A 24,017-nucleotide genomic window follows, 5' to 3' on the forward strand; every position below is an offset into this window, starting at 1 on the left:
CTAATTTACACCTTTTAGTTTTGTGCCGTCTATGAAACATGTTTAATGCAGTGAAACATTCAGAAACATGTACACAAATGTATGTCGCACAAAGATACTAATACAAAAGGTTAAAAGGTCTTACTTTTCTTTGTAATTAATAGTGAAATTTTAGGAGTAAAAACGGTTTCTGTGCCTTGTTTTAGTGCAACAATAAACAAACTATGAAACATCTTTATTAATTAGTTTTGAGTGCTCCACACATATTTTTCTGTCAGCCTATAATCAAGATTTTAAGTGGAACGGAGCAGCAATTATCAGAAGTCATCACTAAGGTTATTTGGCTATAATTTCCCAGGCATCTGTTGATCTCTGGGTGTTGTGTTACAGAGAGGTGAAATACTTGGGCTGAAACTGGAGAGCAGGCCAGGTGTAATGATTTTTAAAGAGAAGCAGGGGTCCGGCTTGATACATAACGTGGTTGTATATTATTTTTCAGACAGATAGCAAAGGCAGTAGTTTCCTCTTGGAACACTTTCAAAGGATGTCGTCACTGCATGGAAAAAAAATAAATAAATCACTATTACAGAAGCTAAAACCTTCCCCTCAGTCCTACAGCAGCTATGACAAACTCAATGTTTCATTTGTAAATGGATAAAAGTAGAGCTTGCGCACTATAAAACTCTTAAAATTATTTGGCACACCTGATTATTTCCATAAATATTTGGATACTTTCACATGTGGTTGGAATATGTAGGAAATGAGAACAGGGAGAAATTGTTCTGTAGTCAGGAAATGTCCGGCTAGTTTACAGAACCATTCACTCAGCAGTAAGTAAGTGATTGTGTGCTTGTCTATATCTTTAACTACTGTTGAAAAACCCAATAAACACTGTTACTACCGGTTTTAATTACGTCATTTTGCTTTTTGGTGAATGATTTAGTGACTGCTACTGTAGTATGGTTTGAATACTGGGAAAACGGCAGGCTTAAGGTAAGGTAAGATTTAAGTACTTAGAATAATAATAATAGAATGTGTTATGTTTTAATTGTTACACATTTACATTTTAATATTTAATTTAATTTTCTAAGATTTAAAGCGATAGTTCACCCCCCAAAAAATAATAATAGTATTCTGTTCTGTTATCATTTATTCACCCCAATGTATTTAAAACTGACTTCTCTGTGGAAAACAAAAGAATATAAATAGAATCTGTGATGCTTTTTCCTGATGACAGTGAATTGTGAAGGCACACTAAAAGCATTATAAAAACAGATTTGCTATATTCCAATTCTTCTGAAACCATATCAAGGAGGGAATTTTAGGAAATGACCAACCTTCACTTTCACTGTATTGAAAGAAGCCTTGCACACATGTTGCATTGCTCCTTCTGCTATAAATAACAGAAGAAAAAAGTTCTACAGATTTCGAAAGATAGGGTATGCGGATAAAAGAATATAAATGTAAATGTTCACATTTTTCATTTTTTTATGTTATAAAACTGGTATAACATTAACTAACAAATAACTATCATTATTCATTTATTATTTTAGTTATCAAAGTGCATCTATTGTGGATTTTTGAAAACTATCTTTCACGCAGTGTGTAACACAGCTCTAAGTGAATGAAAACATTATGCACAGATTTAAATCTGAAAGTGCACCATGTATTAAGTTATTGTCTCTCAAAAGAATGAGTCAACTCTGAGTCATTTATACGAGTCGTTTTTTTTTATGTCAGCTTGAATCAATAGCATATTGACTGCCCACTTTATTGTGCACGTATACCTGGAAAAACTTAAGCTCAATAAAACCCCTACTGCGTCCCAATGTGCCTACTATACTACGTCCTTAAAATATGTACTCTTTTGGTGAAGAAAAGTACACACTTCTGAGTGTTTGTAGTAGGCAAGCTTTGGGACATAACGTCTTACAACTGACCTATTGGTAAGCCCCGCCCCCCTTAGTTACAGTTGCTCCATCGGACAAACAAACTGAGCTGCTCACTGTCTCGCAATGACAGCTAATTGTGAAAACCTTGTCAAAGATGTTCTTGAACCATTTTGGATACGGAAGGACCACCATTCAAGTGGGAATTAAATATGTCTTTGATTATACCCTTTATTTAGGGTATAATCAAATTATTTTACATTTAAAACCATTTTAATATGGAGAGGCACTGAATTGAAGTACCTAAACTTTACTATTGCACTATTTAGGTTTGTATAGCATGGATTCACTAACTTCAACTTTAGTTTTAGACAGACGTATCATGCTGAAGCACAAGATGACATTAACATTCTGCTTGAGCAGATTAAATTTTTAATTTAATGAGAGTATGACAACCAGAAAATGAACGTTTACGTCTTCATTGGGATTAGAGTTGAATGCTTATGGACATTTTGCTTGGGTTCAGGAAATATTATTAAATCAATTCCATTGCCTATCCACTCAGGATACCTGGAATCAGTGTTACAAGTAACCCAGGCACATTGTTTTTCCATTTTTGTAGCATAAACACCATCAAAACGATGAAAGTTTCAGATTTTCCATTGTTTCTCTATGGTGCTGAAACTTAAAGATGTCCAAGTTCCGCTCTCCATGCAACTGATACTCGACTGCCATTGGTTCATCTGCATTCGAGGGGAGGGGCTTACCGATAGGTCAGCTGTGTCTTTCATGGTTCACTCTTTCTAATAATTAATCGAATCCTCTCACTGTAAACTGGCCTGTCAATCATCGTGTCACAGTTAACATCCTCCACATTTCATTTCACATTTCCTACCGTATTGGAGACAAATTATGTAGCATGTTGATCTGCCAGCAATGGGTCTTTATGCAGAGAACTCTGCTCATATTTTTTTGCATAATGATGCATTTAAAAGTTAATGACCAAATGGATGTTTATAAAAGTTCACATTGCTGTTGTAGATTAAATATCCTAACACAGAACAGGTTAAATGTTGTTTATTAGTAACTCAAACTCTTTTATCTAAACCTCTCTACCTCTCTATGTCGGTCATGCACATCCGCCATGTTTTGTCGTTTTTAAAGTTTTTTTAAATTTTTGATTGTATTTCTGAACTGAATCATTCATCAAAGCCAGTTGTAGGTTTGTGAGTAATATTAGCCATCAGAGTGTGCACGGGTCCACACTTCAAAAATTGACCTGAAATAGTAGACCATCCTGGGACTTTTGGCATGCTCTTTTCAACATACTATGCTTTGGGACACACTAATTGTAATCTTGCATACTATTTAGGATGGATAGTATGAAAATTGGGACGCAGGGCATCAGTTGATTTTCGTGTTGGTCTAAATGATAATGCAAATTCATTCTTTGCCACTAGGTGTTGCTTTTGGAGAAGTAAAAATAGCTGTTCCCCTGGTAACGGCTGTACACAAAGCAGCACTGCTCTCACAAACCCTGCTTTATCAGGCATTACAAGCAAGATAAATGAAAATGAAATCGACCAATCAAACCAATCGTTTGAGAGTCGTTGAGCTAATAAGGTAAAAATTAGGGCCGGGACTTTAACGCGTTAATTGCGATTAATTAATTACACAAAAAATAACGCGTTAACTAAGATTAATTAATTACAGAAAAAAAAATTCCCGCATTTTTAATAACTTATTTTTGCACCGCGGAACGTTTCTCACTGGACGCGTTTCGGCGGGACCGATTATACTGAAGCACCAACTAGCGTTCGCATATCACCGCAGCAGCACATCGAGCCTCAAGTATCACCTCAACGCAAAACATATAGCAGCTAGCGTGGACTTTACACTTTATGTTGAACTATGTATTATTTTGTTGGTGCAACAGTTTATGTTGAACTCTTTATTGTTTTGGCCAAGGTTATTGAGTGTTGGACTTAGTATGTTATGGCCTCTGAAGCAACCGAGAGATGTTTTCTAATAGTCAGTGTTTCCAATGTTCTGAATGTACTTGACAGTATTGTGTTTTACTTAAAAAAAAACACTTTGCAGAAGGTTCCAGCACCTATAAGCTTCCTGAATTTCTGAAAAGTACTATTTCTAAATTGTTTCTAAATATGCTATTGCTACACTTCATGGCAAAAATTGCACTGGTCTGCTAGACTTGGTTGAACAAAAATAAACAATATTTTGTTGCTTAAGCTTATGTATTCAGTCATTATTCAATGGTATACTATAAATCCATGTGAAAAAAATTACTTCTCACTGTTCTCAGGTCAAATATTTATATGCGATTAAAATGCGATTAATTTCGATTAATTAATTACAAAGCCTCTAATTAATTAGATTAATTTTTTTAATCGAGTCCCGGCCCTAGTAAAAATACATTCATATTATGAAAGTTAAAGTGTGAAAGACAATGAACGTGTTTTCTGAACTTGCATGCATGTCAACCTGTTGTCGGAGATTCCCAAAAACTAAATATGAACTTTTCATAACCCATAATAGTGGCACTTTAATATTTGTTATTTATGTGCTGCCTAATGATGTACATTATGTTTTGAAAGAAGTCTCTTAGGCTCACCAAGGCTTCATTTATTTGATCAAAAATGCAGTAACAACAGTAATATTTTAAAATCCATACTTTTTGTAATACATTAATAGTCTTTACTCTCACTTTTGGTCAATTTATGCATCATTACTATTTCTTTTTTCTTTTTTTAAATGGATTGGTATACTTGTCTGACAATATATATATACATATATATATATATATTTTTTTTTTTTTTTTTTTTTTTTTTTTTTAAGTGGCCATATTTATTTACCACTTGTTTACCAGTGAACGGTGAGCATTAGAATGATATACATGTCTGAAGTCAAAATCTGGCTACCGCATGTTTTACATTTTCCAGAGAGCTCTAAATCATTTACCCTTTGAGCGATACACATGTTTGAGGTCCCTCCTGACACATCCTCAAATATATCAAACCAGTTTCCTTTTGAATTATTGAATTATTTTCCAGTTTTTCAACCCTAGCATTGAGATGATACCCACAAAGGAAATGCAGCTTTCATCCATCACTCATTTTTCACCAACGGCCCTCTCTCTCCGTTTATTTGAGAAGAGGATCTGAGTAAACTGATTAATGTGTTTGGCCACCGGTGTTGTGTACAAGAATGCGGCATGGTGTGAAGCAGACTTATGGCTTTCACCATGCTTTTTATGAGGCAGAGGCTCAGCAAGAGTTTGTGCATTAAGGAAATGGGGACATATTTCAATAAAGACTACGTGAGAGGTCCGCAGAATAAAAAATTGGGGGGAAAAGGAGAAGGAAAAAATGTTGATTGCTATGCTGGAGGTTTATGATGATTACAAATACTTAGCAATAACCTGTAGCTATAAAAACATGGATAAAATTTATAAGCAGACTACACGTTAGAGAAACCCAGAGGTGTAAAGTGTTTTCACAACCCATCTCTCTTCTGTCGAGAGTTAACTTTTTACATTATGTTTGTTTTAAAGTCTACTAAAGAAGCAGAAAGACTTGTGGCTACAAAGACAAAGCCACAAGGAAATCTATCAAAGAAAATTAAATCTCGGTATTTAAACATATTTATATGGAATGCTTCTGGGTTTTATTAGGCTGGTTTTAAAGGTCAACACCACCATAAGAGAGCTAAGAAATTTAAATCGAAGCCATAAGGTCTCTGCAAATACTCGCATACGTGTGAGACACAGATCCAATATTCTATATCACACTGTCAACAGTAGGCTTTGAGTTATGTTATACAATCATTTATCTGCCTGTCTCCAAAGCAGGGATCATAATAAACGGTAAGGAATGAAGGCTTTTCATAGCAGCAGTAGGAAGAGCAACCGAATAGGATGTGTTGCAATTTCATCGCACCATTCTCTATTCATTGAACTGAGACATAGTTAACATTAACGATCAGAGAAAATGTGATCCTAATAACGATTTTCTCTTCATAAAGCTGACTGATGGTCTTGATTGCACAAACAGACTTAAGTAAGATTGTTGTTATAACTCAAAGCAGGAATATGTATGGCAATAAACATACCAGCATGCAGGTGACCTTTAAGTTCAGCTCAAAAGGCATTCTTCACATTCGTGCCATCTGACTGAATCAGACCTCTGTGATGCTGATGTATTTTAAGTCCATGGCAGGATTCTTTGGGACAGCATGTTCCTAACCTGAAAAATAGAAAAGAGCTTCAAGTCACAAGATTTTTTCAAGCTCATGGCTTTTGACAGTCCTTCACTTCTTGAAATGAATCCAGATGTAATGTTAATCCAAGACATCTATATCTACAAAAATTGGGTGTCAAAGGTATAGTTCAACCACAAAAAATCCTGTCATCATTTATTTACCCTCAAGTTGTTCCATATCTACAATTTCTTTTAGGTGATGAAGACAAAAGAAGACATTTTGAAGAATTTGTAACCAAACAGTTGATGGTAGCCATAGTATGAAAAAAAATAAAAAATATTATGAAGGTCAATGGCTACCGTAAACCATTTAGTTACCCATATTCTTCAAAATAAATTGTTTTGTGTTCAGCAGAAGAACGAAGGATGAGTAAATGATGACAGAATGAACATCTTTGGTTAAACAGTCCCTGTAAGAGTAGGCTATTGGAAATCCAAATAATAACAATAAATCGCAAAGCAAAATAAATTAAGTGTAAAATATAAATTATAAATATAGAAATGCAATTTTGACTAAATTTGCTCAACATCATATTGGAAACAACTGGACCTTCGTCAAAGTAGACACCATATTTAATAATGAGAGCCTCTGAATTTATAGTCAGCCTTTAGTAATACCACAGCATTATTTACTCTTTATTAAATTTAGATCCATTATACTTGATTCAGCTGTAGGTGAACAGACCAAAAAGATCTTGATTGCATCTCTCCATTCAGAGATATGATTTGAGCTCAGGGCTGCTAAATAAGTGAAAGCAAAAGGTTTAATTAGTTGTCAAAAGAATATAGATACTGAAAGAGATGTCAAAACTCTGCTTTAAACACTTACTGCTAAATGCTTCTGACTAAATGTTAATTTATCAGGTTCAGCACAGATTCTGCACATGCGGGTGGTATTCCCAGTAAATTGAATCAAGAATCACACACAATTTTCAGTACTTTGTTTTGTTTATACCAGAATAAAACACCACCTTATTAGAAAAGGCCACCAAAACATCATTCTACAGTATTCCATAGGCACAAAAAGAGCTCAGCTCCCTCCCAGAGAGCAAAGCTTGTCTTTTCTCACCTGTTTCTCATTGGCCACCGAGATTCTTTCCTCCTAAGATATAATGTGATAGACACTTGACTTGAAGCATGCTGTTTCAACCCACACTGCATGGCCCAAAAAAAAAAAAGAAAAAAAAAAAAAAACATTCTTTCTTTATAGGTATAGCAGAGGTCAAACCTCTGGAAGAAATGTCCCATATGGTGTTACAAGCTGACAATGTTTGTGAATCGCTCGGTTTTTCTTTGTTTTATGCGTTCCAGACGGACTTTTGTACGACTCTTTCTGCAGGTTGCACAGTTACGCCAGTACCTGGCAACAAAGTTAGCAAAGGTTTTTTGGTGAATTATTGAACCATTCAGTAAATCGATCTGTAGAACTACACAGATTCATTCAGAAAGCAAAAAAAAAAAAAAAAAAAAAAAAAAATGAATGAATCATTGAATCATTTACTGAAACGATTCCTTAGAAAACGTTGATTGATCCAAGAATGAAATGCCATTGCTGTTAGGTATTCTGTGTTGCTTGAATAGAATGATTCTGCTTTAAATTCATTTGGAAATATATTTGTTGGAAGAGCAAAAATAAACAGTGTAACTGGGAATATTTTGGCTAAAATGTTACAATTTTCTTATTTCATTGCTATTAGTCAAAGATACAAACAGGAAACATAAGTTGATTGCATCTCAAGATCAAAACACTGAGTCTGAATTTTGTTATATTAATTACAGTGCACCACATCAAATTACCTACCATTTCCACTGACATTTATTTATCCTGTAACTATCTAACCTGTCCTTTAATCTACTTTTCCAACAGACAATTATGACAGCTTTATAAGCTTCAGATTTATCTCTCTCTATTTTAGAATATTTCGATTCTTTAATAGAGAAAGACAAAAAAAAGTGCAGATTATATCAACAGTTCAACTTTACGTTTTTTTTGCTTTTACAGTAATAAATGATCTGTAACTCTTTTGACAATACTGTTGCCAGAGGACTGATATCATACAAGAGCATGTGTGAAAGTTTTCCAGAAGTCTAATCAAATGAACTAGTATTTCTCCAGCCACATTCTCCATGCTAAATTAGATATCCCCTACCCACCCACTCAAGTGGGTTCAGAAATATTACACTTCAGCTCCCCAGAACACTACACATCTACATAGTTTAGATGTACTGTTGAAAATAATGCACCATGGCTTGAGGAAATCAGTCAAGCAATCTCACTTCTAATGGCAGCCCTCCCCAAACGTCTATAGATTAAATTTACCATCTTAGTGAAATGGTTAAAACAGGCAAGAAACACATGCTGACATGCACATGTGAGGCTTTTTCTCTCTGCAGGCCAATCTCAATTACCTGACTCAATAAAGGAAGGTTTGGTAAAGTTTACAGACTCTGCTCTGCCGTATTGTGTTGGGTTACCCCGCTCCATTGAGTGGAAAAGGGTAGTGGGTGCCCTGAGAGCACACTTCCTGTTAACCTTGGTGGTCTATTTGAATGAATTCACAGATGGTCACGCAAAAAACTCTGAAGAGGTCTAATGTCCCAGTTATCATTTCATATTTTATTTTGAGCCCGATTCGTCATAAATGTTTGATGGGATTAACAGTTAGGTTTGGAAAGCATGATCGCTCTGATTGTGATGGTTGGCCGTGCGAGGTTCATTCCCTCTGACGTCTCTATTTCTTAATCTAATGTCAAAACCAGACAGGCATCGGGGACAAAACGTTAATCAAATACTTGTTGTGCTTCTGTGCTGAAATTAGAGGTTGGATGTTTAATAATAATTACACTGCAGGGAGTCGTACTAGAAGACCTATGTTTGTTTACTGAAATTGACGATCAACTTAAAGGGGACTTCAGGATGGATGTTCTCTCTTTTCCTATATGTCAGCTTCAGCATCTGTTGAACAGAAGGACTGGAGTGTAAAATGCAGATAAAAACATGCACTGACCCATGGAGAGACAGAGGAAGAACAGGGGCTTCCGTCAAAATATAGATTCGTTCAGTGCGGGTAGTCATCGGTCCCCAGCTATTTGACTGACACAGTCCTGAGAGAGCAATGCAGAACATTCCAAAATTCAAGAAGACCTTGACCTCGAGTCTAAAAGGGACTTTAACTCATAGCTGGAAGGCTGCCTGAAACATTAGCAAGCACAATGGAAATGTTAGAGAACTGCACCGATTCCACTTTGTCAAAACTTGTAAAATCTTCTTTAAAAGTAGGCCTAATTTTAATGAGAGTTAATGAGAGTTTCCCACTCTCTAACCAACGTTTTGCATAATAGAACAGTGGAGAATTTCTGAACGATATGCTGTGTGAAAACTTACAATTCTAAATAAACAATTAGAGCCACTGGTGCAGAATGCTAGACTGTGGAAAGCAAACAGTCTTGAGGTTATGTTTGCAAATCACCTGTTACCACATATGGTAAAGAGTTCAGAACATGCATCTCCACATGTGTGGAACGTTTGAATTTCTTCAAGTGAAATTTATGGGAACTTTTTGAAAGATGCTGCCTTCAAGTGTCTATCAGTGGTTTCTGCAGATCAAATTAAAACAACTTGCTAAATTATACATTATAATTCACTACAGACAGCTTCCTACTGTTTTATAAGTGTTTCCGTAATGTAAAAAAAAATTGTCATGCCCTATTCCAACTCGACAAGTCATGTCTTTCCCACTTGTAAACATGACTTTGTTTAGCCATTCATGTGCTTGTAACTTCTAATTACAATATTTCTGGCTCTACATGAAGGGCAGAGGACTGGCCAAAACAACCGATATATTAATATTTAGATGCTGAACCATGTTTAGCACAAGCAGACTAAATCATTTTGCAAACGTTCTTCCATTTCACTTTCTCTGAGCTCATATAAAAACTGAGTTACCCACAAATACTAGACTGCCAGCTTCTCTTCTGCAGTGTGTTCAAATTCTGACTTTGCAAGGCTTAATATAGTGACGTTAGAATGACCAGCCCACCCAAGTAGCTCATGAAAATCAAACAGGACACTGTATTAGTGAAACTGATTTGAGCTCTTTGTGATGTAGTTTAAATGAACCAGTGAAGATAATATAAAAAGAATATGCACTTTTAATCTCTTTTCTGAAAAGTAAATCTGAGGTCTAGAATACTTTTTGCACATAAAAGAACTATTTTTGTGACAGTACGTGTCTTCAAGGAGAGAGGATGTCACACAGAATTTCCAAAATGAGAGTTTAATCAAAACAACGACGAACAACAAACACATACATAACTTTAAGGACTGACAACCAAGAACTAAACAGACAGGGTTTATAAACACAAGGAATGTAATCAGAAGAACAAACAGGTGGGGAGTAATCAATTAACTAAACAAGAAAAGGAACATGACCAAATAAGGAAAACTCAAAAGGAACAGGAGAACAGAAGTCCATGACTGTGACAATACTCCCCCCTCCTGGAAGGCTCGTCCTGAGCCGTAACTTCATGGGGGGGGGGGTGTACCTCCAGGGCGAAGCATTGCATGGTGGATCTGGAGACTCGGGAGGCCCTGGCAGATCTGGAGACTCAATAGGCCCTGGCGGAGCTGCCTCAGAGGCCACGGCCCCAACCTTGGCCTCGACCTCTATGGCTGGATCCCTACTGCACCCCCCCCCCCCCCCCCCAAAAAAAATAACTTGGGGACACTTACGGGCCTGGACTCAGGGCCGGCAGCAGACACTGGAGCGAGCTCTGGGGCTGGAGCCGACACTGGAGCGAGCTCTGGGGCTGGAGCCAACACTGGAGGCTTTGCCACAGGCTACAGTTTTGATGGGCTGAGGGAGACAGCTGAGCTCAGGAGGATACTGGGGTGTCTGGGTTTGGGAAGGCGGGAGGAGCTGTTGGAGCGGAATGCAGAGGTTCCCAGCTCAGGGTGAGCAGGCGCAACACAGCCCATTCCTGAGGGGACTGGACGAGGATATTTGGGCTGTTCATGAACTTCATCCACTTCGAAGTCAGAATTGTTCAACCAGAGGATAAGATTAATGAGCTCGATCAAAGGGAAATCACCAGGAAGAGTGCAGCAGATTGTGTCCTCGTCCAGCCCAAGCAAAAAACCCAGGAATGAATCGTGATAGCTCACCTGATTAGTAAGCTAGAGGAAATCCTCTGTATATTGGTCCAACCTCCGACCGCTCTGCCGCAAAAACCTCAATGCTTCTTCAGCCTTCATTTTCTGTCTAGGTCAGTCCTTCTGTGACAGTACATGTCTTCAAGGAGAGACGGTGTCACACAGAATTTCCAAAATGAGATTTTAATCAAAACAACGACGAAGAACAAACACAAACATAACTTTAAGGACTGACAACCAAGAACTAAACAGACAGGGTTTATAAACACAAGGAATGTAATCAGAAGAACAGAAATAGGTGGGGAGTAATCAATTAACTAAACAAGAAAAGGAATGTGACCAAATAAGGTCATGGGACTCAAAAGGAACAGGAGAATAGAAATCAATGACTGTGACAATTTTAGCTTACAAAATCTCAACCTCAAACTCAGTTTGACATCATGCACGGTTTAGTTGTTTCTCATTTTCAAACCCCAGTGGGAGTCGACCTGGAATTTCTGAATATGAATTCCCTTCACACCACTATGATTATTTTTTTTATTTGTTAAAGAACAAAGCGCAGAATAAATCGGGTTTGTATTTGGAAAGGATTGATCTCATTTAAAAGCAACTAGTGTGGTTTCAAGTGGCCTGCGAACAGCAGGAAATTTACTAAATATTTTGAAGCCTATATGCTTCAGAAATCTTCAGAAGATCAGAGTTGCAGTTATTAGATTCAACTTCAAAAGAGCAGCAAATGCATGACACAGTATGGCATTGTGCTTTATAAAAGAAATAAAAGAAATAGAACTATGCTGTGAATTTTATAGATCAACAGCATTAATAACCCAGATACTTCCAAAGCATGTCCTAAATATAATTATTTGAATAATGTTATATATATATATATATATATATATATATATATATATATATATATATATATATATATATATATATATATATATATATATATATATATATATATATATATACTGTAGAAAGTAATGCAAAGATTCTAGGATTTTTACTCACTGGTCACTAAAGTTAGGTATATTTCTGAGTAAACATCCAGGAATGACTCATGAATTAAACATCACCACATGGCATCATTAGTAAGTTGTCAGGAGCTCTTCCTAAGTTGTCTGCTTGTACAGCCGTGGTCTTAGAAATATTGTCACAAAAAAAATATTTACATATGGAAAAATATGGTTAGAGCCTTCAGCAACTTTGCCTGCAGGCTTACATGGATTAAAATTAGTTATGTTCCCTTTCTATTCCTGTTCATTTATTTACGTTAACCTCACATCATAACAATTGGTTTATAGAAGAATAACATGTCTAGACCTCACAAGATCTGTTTTCCACTTTAATTTACATAATGGATCTTCTTTGTGAAGTTGTGCAATTTGACATATGTTAGCATTTTTCTCAGAACACATCTCCTTGTATCTTTTAACAAAGGCCGATTGCTTGGGAAATTCTACAGGAATTTACTAGTACCATTTTTTATGAAAGCCTTGGGGTTGAACTAACCAATGTCATGCAGAGAAGCACATAACAAGCGTTTGTTGGTTTTCATTTTGTCGTCTGTTTTTTTTTTTTTTTTTTTTTTTTTTTTTTCACTTTCATTGTTTTATTGGGGGGATTATGTGGTAATGACAGAATGGTAGATGAGAATAAGAAATGGCAAAGTAATCATTTAGTACTAAGTTATGGAAGTGCTGATTAAAAAAAATTGCAGGGGTTCAGATAAAAAATCGGCAGCTGGCAGCAGGAAGTGGTTGCCATTGACAGCCGGAAGGCAGTAACTGACAGCCGGAAGGCAGTAACTGTCAGCCGGATGGTAGGCGGGACCTGCCATTCGGTGGGAGCCAATCAGTATCGACCAACGTGGGCGCAACCAATCAGATATAACTGCACCCAAACGCTTCAGTAATGGTTGCGATTGATCAAACGGTAAGTTCAGAAATTGGTCATCGGAGTAATTAATGTTTTTTTGCGTTGTAAGTTTGATTTTAATTGGTATCTTGGTGAACGACTTGGTAGACTTGGTGTCTACTTTGGTTTAATTGTTCAATGAAATCTAATTAGTGGTAGCAACGTTGTTTGTGTACCTTGTTAGGGGCCTACCATTAACTTCAAATTACGTTTGACGTACCATTAAATATTAACGTTTGTTAGCGTGTTAACAGTCTATTGAATAATATAAAAGAATGTTGTTTGACTGGAATGATAGAAGATACATTTGCAACACTAACCATATATTTTTGCATGTTAAGTATTTCAGGAGATTGTGTGATATACATTAACTTAAGAGTTCTTAAAATAAGTTTTTTTTTTTTTTTTGCACTATTGAGGTGTGTTTTCTCTAATACTATGCATGTGCAGAACTGTTCTGTGTACCAGTTGAAGTTGTAAGCATGTGAATGCAAAACAATTTTTTTTTATTTTTTTTTATTGTTATCTATACAAAATATAATGGACCGGTTCATAATTCCTTATAACTTTTAGGTCTAGTTTCACAGACAGGGCTTGGATTAAGCCAGGATTAGTCTGTAGTTAAATTTAGAACATTGAAGTAGCTTTTGTAAACATGCATTTAGAAAGAAAAAAAACACATTACTGATGTGCATCTTGAGACAAAACCATGGCACTGACACCTTTTTTTTATTTTTTTTGTAATACCCAATAGTTGCCAGATGCTGTCCTGTTGGAAATTCTTCTTTACGTGATCCTGGAGGAGGGGTGATGCTACATTACTAAGTCCGTCTTTGGTTTGTTCCAAATTCAGAAGTCTGCTGTACTGTATACAGACTCCTTTCGAAAGAGGGCGCAATCCAGCTGGCTTGACTGAGTATTTTCTTTTACATATTTGATTAGAGGTTTAAAAAGGTGCCATAACATTACATTTCTCAGTTGCCATGTCTGAATGTTTATCTTTGTAATAATGCTGTTTTCATGCTCCTCATCTCAATATACAGGTGGAACAAAATGGAGAACAAGTCTAAGCCATGTCAGGAATTCAACAAAATGTACACCCTGCAGACACTGCGACGAGGTTTACAACAACTGCTTACCAGGTGTGCAAATTATGCATGAAAATGTAATCACTGCTCTGTACATGATGACAAGATGCAATGGGAATAATCATTAATATGGCTGTGCATGCATGTCTACTGTTAATAAAGCAATTTAGGTATTAATGTCACCAATTTCTTATGAATAGTAAAATGCAGCAGCTAGAGTTCTTCCTAGAATCAGGAAGTATGACCGGATTAGCCCAGTTCTGTAAACCCTGTACTGGCTCCCTATCAAACATCGTATAGATATTAACATCTTCAATTATATTAATCTGTTTCTTTCTTATTCGAAGGTCACTGCAGTCACCCGGATCCAGTACGTATCCAGACCAGATGGTGGATCGCACCTAGAAAGGACCTCTACAGCCCTGAAAGACAGCGGAGACCAGGACAACTAGAGCCCAGATACAGATCCCCTGTAAAGACCTTGTTTTTTTCTCCATTTTGTCACCGGTGGAGTTTTGGTTCCTTGTCGCCTCTGGCTTGCTTCGTTGTGGTCACTTCATTTACAGTGATATCATTGACATGATTCCACAGATACTATTTAAACTGAACCGAGCTCAAGGATGACATCACTGAACTGAATGATAAACTGCCTTTTAAACTGACTACAAACTGAGTTTACTAATGTCCTTCTGCATTTTTGACTGACACACTATTTTCCTATTTAATACTGTAAAGTTGCTTTGCTTTGAGCTGTATTATTAAAAGCACTATATAAATAAACAATGCTTGACTTGACCATGTTGCAAGAGGAAAATGAGGGGCGATGCACATCCACCTTGGGTTTTACAGTGATTGGTGCAAGATGCTGGAGAAGTAACACTGTATACCTCATCAGTTCTGATCTAAGAGTCTTGAAAATACCTCCGGATTGTTGTTAGTGATTCTGATTGATATTTTAGTCTGCTTGCTTACTGGATATATTTTATACGGTTTACATTGTAAAGCACTGACTTTGACAACTTACTAACCCAGTTACAAATTTAACAGCTACTTTATACTATATACTATATATATATATAGTTGTTTCTTGAAATACTACAAATATAACCGCAAATTATGATTTTAAATAAAGGTCTCTGAGAGACTTCTCTCTTTTCAGTCATTTGTGTATATAGCCTATAATAAATATACAACATACACCCAGTAAGTGCCACTCTCGTATATAAATATAAATTGTTTTATTTCACACAAACAATGATACATGCATAAACATTCAGCTGGAAATTAACGTTTAGCAAAATGATCTTATTTCTTTGTTTATATTTGATCAATATTTTAAATCAAATAATATACAATACTGACCTTTATACTTATTTAAAAAAGTATTAAACAATCATAAGTGTATATAATTATTTATTTGTCTTGTTGCCGCCGGCAGCCTCCTCCAATTTCCGGGTATTAGCGACAGCTGCCATCCGGTTTTATTGGCAGCCACTTCCTGCTGCCAGTGACAGCCACTTCCTGCTGACAGCTGCCGATTTTTCGCTGAACCACCTCTCAAAAAATTGCAGCAGACCCTCAATGGCTGGAATGGAAACTTACCTGGAAACTTACCTCTGATATCAAGCTGTGAGGGAGGAATTTTAAAACAGAAGGTGCACTCTGTCCCCTGTTTATTCTAATACTTTGTAGGCCTATAATATGCTCAAAAATGTTTCTGTCTAAACGTGCCCAGATTTCCTATCTGTACAGCCAGTCAGCATTAGATCAGATTATTGTCTTGAAGAGTGCTTGTTTCTGTTGTCTTGAACTGCTACTAGCACAATGCAGGTGCAGAATGCAGGTCCTCACAATGTCTCAAAGGTCTCCGAGGTGCGATTGTTCATGTGTCCAGATGCATTTTCAGGTCTGAAAATGTCATTTGTGAAGACCAACCTGCTGAATTAAAATGCCAAGCTTTAAAATATATTTTTTTTTTGAGTAGAAATTGTAAAAAAAAAAAAAAAAAAAAAAAAATAGATAACATTAGAATAGAATAGAATAGAATAGAATAGAATAGAATAGAACAATATAGAATAGAATAGAATAGAATAGAATAGAATAGAATAGAATAGAATACGCTATGGTTGTGGGTAATATTGTATTGGAGTCAAGAACTAGCTATTGTTTTAAATGCATATAACTTATATCACAGGTATTTAAGGCTTTAAGTGATTTTGTCAAAGTGTACTACCGCGTTTAAACACGTTTGTTAGTTTAATCCTTTTTAACGAGTCTGGTGTTGGTGAATTAGTAGCGATATTCTGCCACTATCTGGCTAAATACTGCAATTACACACAAACTATTACTGCTCTACACTTTTTATGATTTTGCTGATTATTTTGTCTTATGAAACCAATTTTTTTTTTTTAATGTTACACTACTATTTTCATGGCTGGTGATAGATGCTCAGAGCCACAATTCTCTGTGGACTTTTCAAAAATGTCTAAATATGATTAGCCATGACATTCAGACAAAGCAAGTTTTCGTTCATATTGTCGGCTATAGGCTATCCTATGACAACAAAGCATCATAACTTAAGCAAAACACATTAGTAAACAATTTGCAACAGAGTTTTGAGTGAGGAAAAAAACAAAATGCTCGAATGAACATTGAATATGACCAGGAGATGGCGGTAACGATGTACTAAACACAATTCTTACCCTTCAAAGCACCATCGAGGTTAATGCTGGATCAACATGGCGGCCTGGAAGCTCCTCGGCACGGGGATGGGGTTTCTGCAGTCGTCCTTGCCGATTTGTAGACAGGTAAATTCACTTTTAAAATGTCAGATTTGTCGATTTAAAGTCTGTTAGAACTTTAAATCCATTTTATTTGTGTTTGAATGATGTTGTATTTAGTCTGCGATCACGTTAGACTGTAATAAGATAAGCCTACACCAAGACATACTAGTGACATTTATAGTTTCGACTAGGTGTATTTAAACTATACACGTATTCGCATGTAAAATCTCCTCTGATGTTCTTCAGGCCTACAGAAGTTCACTTGGAGTGGTGGAGCAGGCCAGGAGCTACTATGTGAACTGGAGGATGTTGCGGGATGTGAAAAGGAGACAAATGGCATTTGAATATGCAGATACAAGACTGCGCATCAATGCCATTAGGAAGAATACTATTTTGCCAAAAGAGCTACAGGTAACTGTTACATTCATAGTTTTGCCGTTTACATGCGATGGAAGTTTATACCCTTCTTTAGATTGTTTTCCATTGTACATGATTGGATTTTTATTGTCAGAATTTTAAATACATTAACACAGTAATTAACCTTTATTTTGACTTCCAATAAATACGATAATTCAATTTTATATAAAATATTGATGATAAGACAGGCCATGTCTCTCATGTTTATTTCCTCAGGAGATAGCTGATAAAGAAATAGCCGCACTGCCCCGGGACAGTTGTCCTGTGCGCATTCGCAACAGGTGTGTGATGACATCACGTCCTCGTGGAGTGAAGCGCAGGTGGCGTCTCAGTCGCATTGTTTTTCGGCATTTAGCGGACCACAACCAGATGTCTGGAATACAGAGATCAATGTGGTGATCAGCTATGGGATTTTTCTAAAACCTTGCAATGAAACAAGAAGATATTCCTGCATAAAATGCAAAGACAAAGAGCTGGAAAACCAACAAGCACCTGCTCAAATGTTGTTGTTTCTTCTATTGAATATTGAATTGATTTTTTTTTTTTTTAAATGATGGAAAATGATGTGCTATTTTATTGTAGATACAATAAAAAGGTGTTATGTGATACTTTTGGGTTTGGTGATTTTTTTTTATTTATTATTATTTTATTTTATTTTAATTCTTTAGGTTTTAGGTTACTGGCATATAACCATTTTACCAATTGCTTATATCATTGTTTGGTGTCAGAAAACTGGAATATTATATTTTTGAACTAATTTTGACAAAAATACAGAAGACACATTTTATCAACAACACATAAAGCTTAAAATAATGTATTGTAAATTACATTTTAATTATTTTTCTGTTCGTTGACAAAATATTTTCTGGTCGCTGTAATAAATCTTGAAAGTAATGAGTACATTTACAATTTTAAAATTAAAGTACATTTTTGTACTTTATGTTAAGAATTATTTTACCCCATATGTAATGCAATCAATTCATTTCAAATTTCATTTTTTTCTTCTTCTTTCATTATGAATATGAATATTCTGATTTTGTAGAATTATTTAGTAGTGGTCATTTATCAAAGGCAACTAAAATGAGGACTTTTATTTTGACATCACATAACGCGGAAATAAGAATACTTCTAGAAACAGCCCTGAATGCATATATCAGCGGACAAGCGGAGCTCGTTTGAAAGCAAAGTTCATTTTAATTACTTGAATTCAAAACTGCAGAAGGTAGTGTCCTAAGGTTTCCTCAAGGCAGCGATGGACATCAATGAGATGGTATAATGAACTGTGTGTTGTTCGTTTTAGCTCCCAGTTCGTTACATTAGTGAGTAACGTTACAGTGTTATAGCAGTCTTGCCATTCGCCAAGTGTTTTCATTGTACTGTAAAGCCTCATGCACTGATAAACAGAAGCTAATGAATGTAAATTAAACTCCTGTTTTACTTGGGTGTTTTATGGGACAGTATACACATTGGGTGAACTAAGTATCGCTTGTCTCTGAGATAAAAGCTGCCTGCTGATCTCACCTCACCCGTGCTGAAGATGTAAGCATGCTTCTTCACTTGTTCTCAGATCTGACTTTGTGTCTGTAGATCGCCGGTCTTGAGAGTGATCTTAAAGAGATTACGAGTCTGCTGGAGAAATGTGAACGCCAGCGCGTGCGGGACGCGTTAACGCAAGAGCAGAAGAAGGTGGAGAAAGAGCTGGAGCAGAAGCTGAAGCTGCAGCAGAAACTGCAGCAAGCCAAAAAAGACTCTGGAGACAAAACTGACACAACACTCAAAGGATACACAGTCAAAATTAATAATTATGGTGCGTTCATACCTCATACTATTAGGCATAGGCTATTCCAAAATGATATGCTTGGTCTAATATACCGGTCAATGTTTTTTGTGTGCGTGTCTTAGGATGGGACCAGTCTGACAAATTTGTCAAAATCTACATTACACTAAAAGGAGTGCATACTATTCCAGCTGAAAATGTTGAGGCCAACTTTACAGAGAGGTATTGTTTTCACATTGAATATTGCAGAATTTTGGTTTATCTTTTTTATTATGGTAACGTTATGGATTAATGCTTATTTATTTTATTTTAATAACTAATATTCAGATAAATAAATTCTTAAAATTCACATTCGATTATATACTGTATATATCTATAGTAATGTTCTGCTATTCTGTCTTCACAGAGGCTTCAATGTACTAGTCAAAGATCTGGATGGGAAGAACCATCAAATGACAGTCAACAACCTTTTATTTCCCATTACTGTAGCAGAGAGTAGTAAAAAGGTTGGTCATTTTCTTTGTTTTTGTAATTTGGCAAATTGATTTGTTTTATGGATAAAATTGTATAGCTAAGTGAAATTCATTCATTTGTTTACAGATAAAAACAGACATGGTGCTTGTTATGTGCAAGAAGAAGTCAACAAAAAAGTGGGACTGCTTGACACAAGTCGAAAAACAGTCTAAGGAGAAAGAGTGAGTAAAATGCACACAGTTCGATTCTGTATTAGTTTTAAAATTGGTATATTGAAGCCAATTTTAAATCTAATGGTGCTGATACATAAAAAGAAAATATAAATGTAAAAGTTATACATGTAAATTCATATTATTCAAACTATTACCATATTTTTCGGACTGTAAGTCGCACCTAAGTATAAGAGGCATCAGTCCAAAAATACGTCATGAGGAGGAGAAAAACATATATAAGACGCACTTGACTATTAAAGGGTTAGTTCACCCAATAATCAAAATGATGTAATTAATAACTCACCCTTATGTCGTTTCAAACCCGTGAGACCTCCGTTTATCTTCGGAACATAGTTTAAGATATTTTAGATTTAGTCCGGGAGCTCCCAGTCCCTCCATTGAAGCTGTGTGAACGGTATACTGTCCATGTCCAGAAAGGTAAGAAAAACATCATCAAAGTAGTCCATGTGACATCAGAGGGTCAGTTAGAATTTTTTGAAGCATCGAAAAATAAATTTTGGTCCAAAAATAGCAAAAACTACGACTTTATTCAGCATTGTCTTCTCTTCCGTGTCTGTTGTGAGAGAAAGTTCAAAACAAAGCAGTTTGTGATATCCGGTTCGCGAACGAATCACTCGATGTAACCGGATCTTTTTGAACCAGTTCACCAAATCAAACTGAACCGTTAAACGTTTCGCGTCTCCAACAGGCACTGATCCACAAATGACTTAAGTTGTAAACTTTTTTAATGTGGCTGACGCTCCCTCTGAGTTCAAACAAACCAATATCCCGGAGTAATTCATTTACTCAAACAGTACTCTGACTGAACTGCTGAACATTGACTCATTCACGAGTCAAGAACCGGTTGCATCGGTGTAACGTTTATCATTTTATAGACTTTGTTTTTGTGAAAACTTGTATCTGAACTGTAAATGAGTTTTTTTACAGTAATTTTTTTGTACTTTATTTGACCTACCCTGCTCATATGGTATTCATTTTATGTGTTCAGTTCTTCAAAAAGTTCTTAATTGAAACCCTGATTATAAAATAAGTATATTACTGTATATTATAAAAAGTATAAAATTATTAAAACATATATATTTGACTGCATAATGCACTATTATCAGGGTAACATCATAGTTATAAGTATCATACTTAATTTGGGCCCGGTTTCCCGATAACGCTCATTCTTAGCGTGTTAAGAAGACCTCGAAAGATATATCTTACCAAAGTTGTTTATGTTCCTATGTGTGTTCCCCGAAGTGTCCCTTAGGAAGCTCTTAGCACGCTGCCTCTTACGTCCGACGTAACAAGAGCGCTGTCCAAAGTGAGGGTGCTGAATTAGTTTCCATCGATTGCTCAGGAATCGATTTTCCACTTCACGCGAAGGTGCAATACAGCGTTAAGAAAAACACGTTCTATGCAAATGAAATATTCCTCAAATTATTATAGTAACATTTATTTTAACATATTTTAAGTTATCAGTAGAAATAAATTTAATTATCAAATGGTCAGTAATATATTCACACCATATGTTGTGACAGTTAGACTTACCGGGTATCCCTCGCTAATCATCCACCCTCCTTATCCCGTTGTACCACTTGTGCCGCTTCTTGACATGGGTTTAACGACTTACAAAAATTATATAATACACTTTTATATTAATGGTAAGGTACTTTACAATCAGAATTGATTTGGCAAGCAGCTGCAGTTACTTCTGTTTAATGCGGTATTGATTGCAATTGATCTTTTTAATAAAAAGCAACCTATCTACAATGAACATAGAGAGAGAGAGTTAGATACAAAATATGGTGGGGAAGCAATGTAAAAAAGGGCACCAAGCTTCTCGTCAGAGGAAGTTGAAGTTTTGCTGGACCTTGCCATGAGGTCAGAAATCACAACCCTATGGTCCACTATGGTCCTGCACGTTTATGGCCACGTATCCCTTTCGCGATATGTAGCCTACGCCTGATCAGTCACTGATGGATTGGCGATAGGGACGAGTGTGCCATCCCCAGGATGTAATCCCCGGAATGGCGCAGAAGGGCGTTGGTGACAGTGTGGACGCACCTCCACACCGAGGTTTTGATTAGGCCCTCTCCCATGACCTCGATGAAGCTCTCTGTAGCAAAAAAAAAAAAAAAAAAAAAAGTAGCGCTGGGCTTCAGGGCTTAAAGCAAAATTCCGCCACGTTTGATTGGCAAGCGCAGGTCTGAGAAGGTCCAGCAGCTCCATAATGAGCTGTCTTGGGAGGCGATTTTTTTTTTATATAGCCACGTCAGGAAAAATGTCAAAAGGGCTTAAGTTTTGCCGAATAAAAAAATTGACATGGACTAAACGGCTCCGTCTTTGATTCAATACAATGACACGTTGGATCGCTGCTATAGTTGGTCGCTTACTGGACACCACCATGCTTACCCATTTATAGATCTTAGCCATTTAGAGCCAAATTGTTTGCCAGATTTTAATTATCAAAAAATTGATTGCCAATTCGCTTTAAATACATTACGAAAAAGGTTAATTAGGTTAATTACCACCATATTAGTTCTGATACCACAAAAATTCAACTTCATAAATATGCCTGTATCCATTGCGAACATAATTTATTATGAGTCGTAAAAAATAATATAAAATCATTGTTGAGCCACAACATTGTCAACATACCATAGTTTGACTTGTACTGCGCTGCGCTGATTTCTATAGACTGCTGTACAGTAGTGTCTTGAGCTCAAACAACGCTAAGAGAGAGCTTGGTCCAGACCAACCTTACGAAAGTGTGACTTACAGAATATATACTTAGCGTACGAACGTGTTGGTAATCGTGCCATAAGGTTAAGAGAGAGGTTAAGGAATAGGTTAAGAACTACTTCGCGATAAGAACATTTTGGGGAACCGGGCTTTGGTTCTTCAAATTATGTTTATAAATATCATAGATGGTAATTTAATGGTAATCTATCTGTTTCAGCAAACCCAACTTGGATGGGAACACTGATCCAAGCGAGGGGCTGATGAGCATGCTGCAGAAGATCTACACAGATGGAGATGACGAGATGAAGCGCACTATCAACAAGGCCTGGGTTGAGTCTCAGGAGAAGAAGGCCAAAGCAGATGACTTTGACTTCTAAGCCAGTTTATTGGTCTGCTTCCACAGTGAAACACCCTAATTCAGCTGCTTCATACATGCCATTCCAATTTATTTAGATTATTTTATCTATTTTTATACTTTTACCTGTTAAATACAGCTGTTACTGAAAATTGTGTTTTGTAAAGTGTTTCCATTCCCACTGTAATTTTCAAAGCGTTCATAATTTTAAGTTGTTCCATATGGTAACAACTTTTCGACAAATTTTCAGCTAATTTTCGGTCAATGTTATTGCACTTAAGACCGTGTACCTTAAATGTGAAAAATTTAAAAGTCATTTCTTGCTTCTGGTGGTCATGAAATTAAATATTGTTGTCATATAATATTACTCTCATCATAATGTAGAGAAAACAGAGTATCTGAACTAAATAAACTGTGGACATAAAAGAAAACAGTGTCTGTTAATTAGAATTTTAATACAGTCTCAAAATCTTTTCAGATAACATAACTGTACACATAAATGTGTGTTTTTATGTACAATAATTGTTCGCTGTAGTTTACCTATCAAGCCACAAGGAGGTGCTTGAAAACGGAATGTGCATACATTTGTTTATGTTATTCATTGTGGTAAAATTATGGAAACATATGGCTTACTGTTGTCAATATTGTTGAAATTAGTACTACATATCTTTAAAAAATGCTTATTGCTTCTAGTAATCAAAAAAATTAAATATTGGTGTCATTCAATATTACTATTACTACTAATGCAATTGATCAATTCTCATTTATTTTACTTTTTTATTTATTAATAAAGAACATAATATAACAGTAATAATTATAATTGTATCCAACCACAAGGAGTTTTTTAATCAATTTTTTGGGGGTAAAATTATTGAAAATTCTGGGTTATTTATTTATTGTAATATTATTCTAGTAATTAGGACCATATTATATAACTTAAGAGTTG

At 36.0% G+C, this 24,017-nt stretch overlaps 2 protein-coding genes and 1 long non-coding RNA gene across 5 annotated transcripts; all 3 read left to right on the forward strand.

The window, feature by feature from the left end:
- The first annotated feature begins 13,040 nt into the window (after positions 1 to 13,040).
- Positions 13,041 to 15,067, forward strand: LOC127951234 (uncharacterized). Of its 3 annotated transcripts, none has more exons than XR_008152621.1 (4): positions 13,041 to 13,235; positions 13,972 to 14,171; positions 14,261 to 14,359; positions 14,653 to 15,067. It is a non-coding gene; the product is annotated as an uncharacterized LOC127951234 (long non-coding RNA). The 3 variants fall into 3 exon arrangements; XR_008152622.1 differs by having other exon boundaries at positions 13,042 to 13,235; positions 13,972 to 14,133; positions 14,653 to 15,066; XR_008152623.1 differs by having other exon boundaries at positions 13,047 to 13,235; positions 13,972 to 14,053; positions 14,653 to 15,063.
- Positions 15,068 to 15,755: 688 nt separating this feature from the next.
- Positions 15,756 to 18,113, forward strand: LOC127951232 (28S ribosomal protein S14, mitochondrial-like). Its single transcript, XM_052549041.1, has 4 exons — positions 15,756 to 15,960; positions 17,017 to 17,112; positions 17,335 to 17,499; positions 17,722 to 18,113. The coding sequence occupies exons 2-4, from the start codon at positions 17,044 to 17,046 to the stop codon at positions 17,902 to 17,904; spliced, it is 417 nt and encodes a 138-aa protein (XP_052405001.1). The 5' UTR covers positions 15,756 to 15,960; positions 17,017 to 17,043; the 3' UTR covers positions 17,905 to 18,113.
- A 495-nt stretch (positions 18,114 to 18,608) lies between these two features.
- On the forward strand, positions 18,609 to 23,502 carry LOC127951235 (calcyclin-binding protein). Its single transcript, XM_052549042.1, has 6 exons — positions 18,609 to 18,775; positions 19,093 to 19,312; positions 19,408 to 19,504; positions 19,689 to 19,788; positions 19,883 to 19,977; positions 22,934 to 23,502. Exons 1-6 carry the CDS (start codon positions 18,758 to 18,760, stop codon positions 23,091 to 23,093), a joined length of 690 nt encoding a protein of 229 aa, XP_052405002.1. The 5' UTR covers positions 18,609 to 18,757; the 3' UTR covers positions 23,094 to 23,502.
- Positions 23,503 to 24,017: the final 515 nt, after the last annotated feature.

The sequence above is a fragment of the Carassius gibelio genome, chromosome B2, assembly GCF_023724105.1.
Source record: "Carassius gibelio isolate Cgi1373 ecotype wild population from Czech Republic chromosome B2, carGib1.2-hapl.c, whole genome shotgun sequence".
Classification (NCBI taxonomy): Eukaryota; Metazoa; Chordata; class Actinopteri; order Cypriniformes; family Cyprinidae; genus Carassius; species Carassius gibelio.

Bases quoted from the DNA above. Each gene is read 5' to 3' on its own strand.
- LOC127951232 (XM_052549041.1), top strand. From the start codon at position 17,044: ATGGCGGCCTGGAAGCTCCTCGGCACGGGGATGGGGTTTCTGCAGTCG. The intron at 17,113-17,334 runs GTAAATTCACTT...GATGTTCTTCAG, and splicing joins CCTTGCCGATTTGTAGACAG to GCCTACAGAAGTTCACTTGG. The intron at 17,500-17,721 runs GTAACTGTTACA...TTATTTCCTCAG, and splicing joins TTTTGCCAAAAGAGCTACAG to GAGATAGCTGATAAAGAAAT.
- LOC127951235 (XM_052549042.1), top strand. The intron at 19,789-19,882 runs GTTGGTCATTTT...ATTTGTTTACAG, and splicing joins TAGCAGAGAGTAGTAAAAAG to ATAAAAACAGACATGGTGCT. The intron at 19,978-22,933 runs GTGAGTAAAATG...TATCTGTTTCAG, and splicing joins AAACAGTCTAAGGAGAAAGA to CAAACCCAACTTGGATGGGA.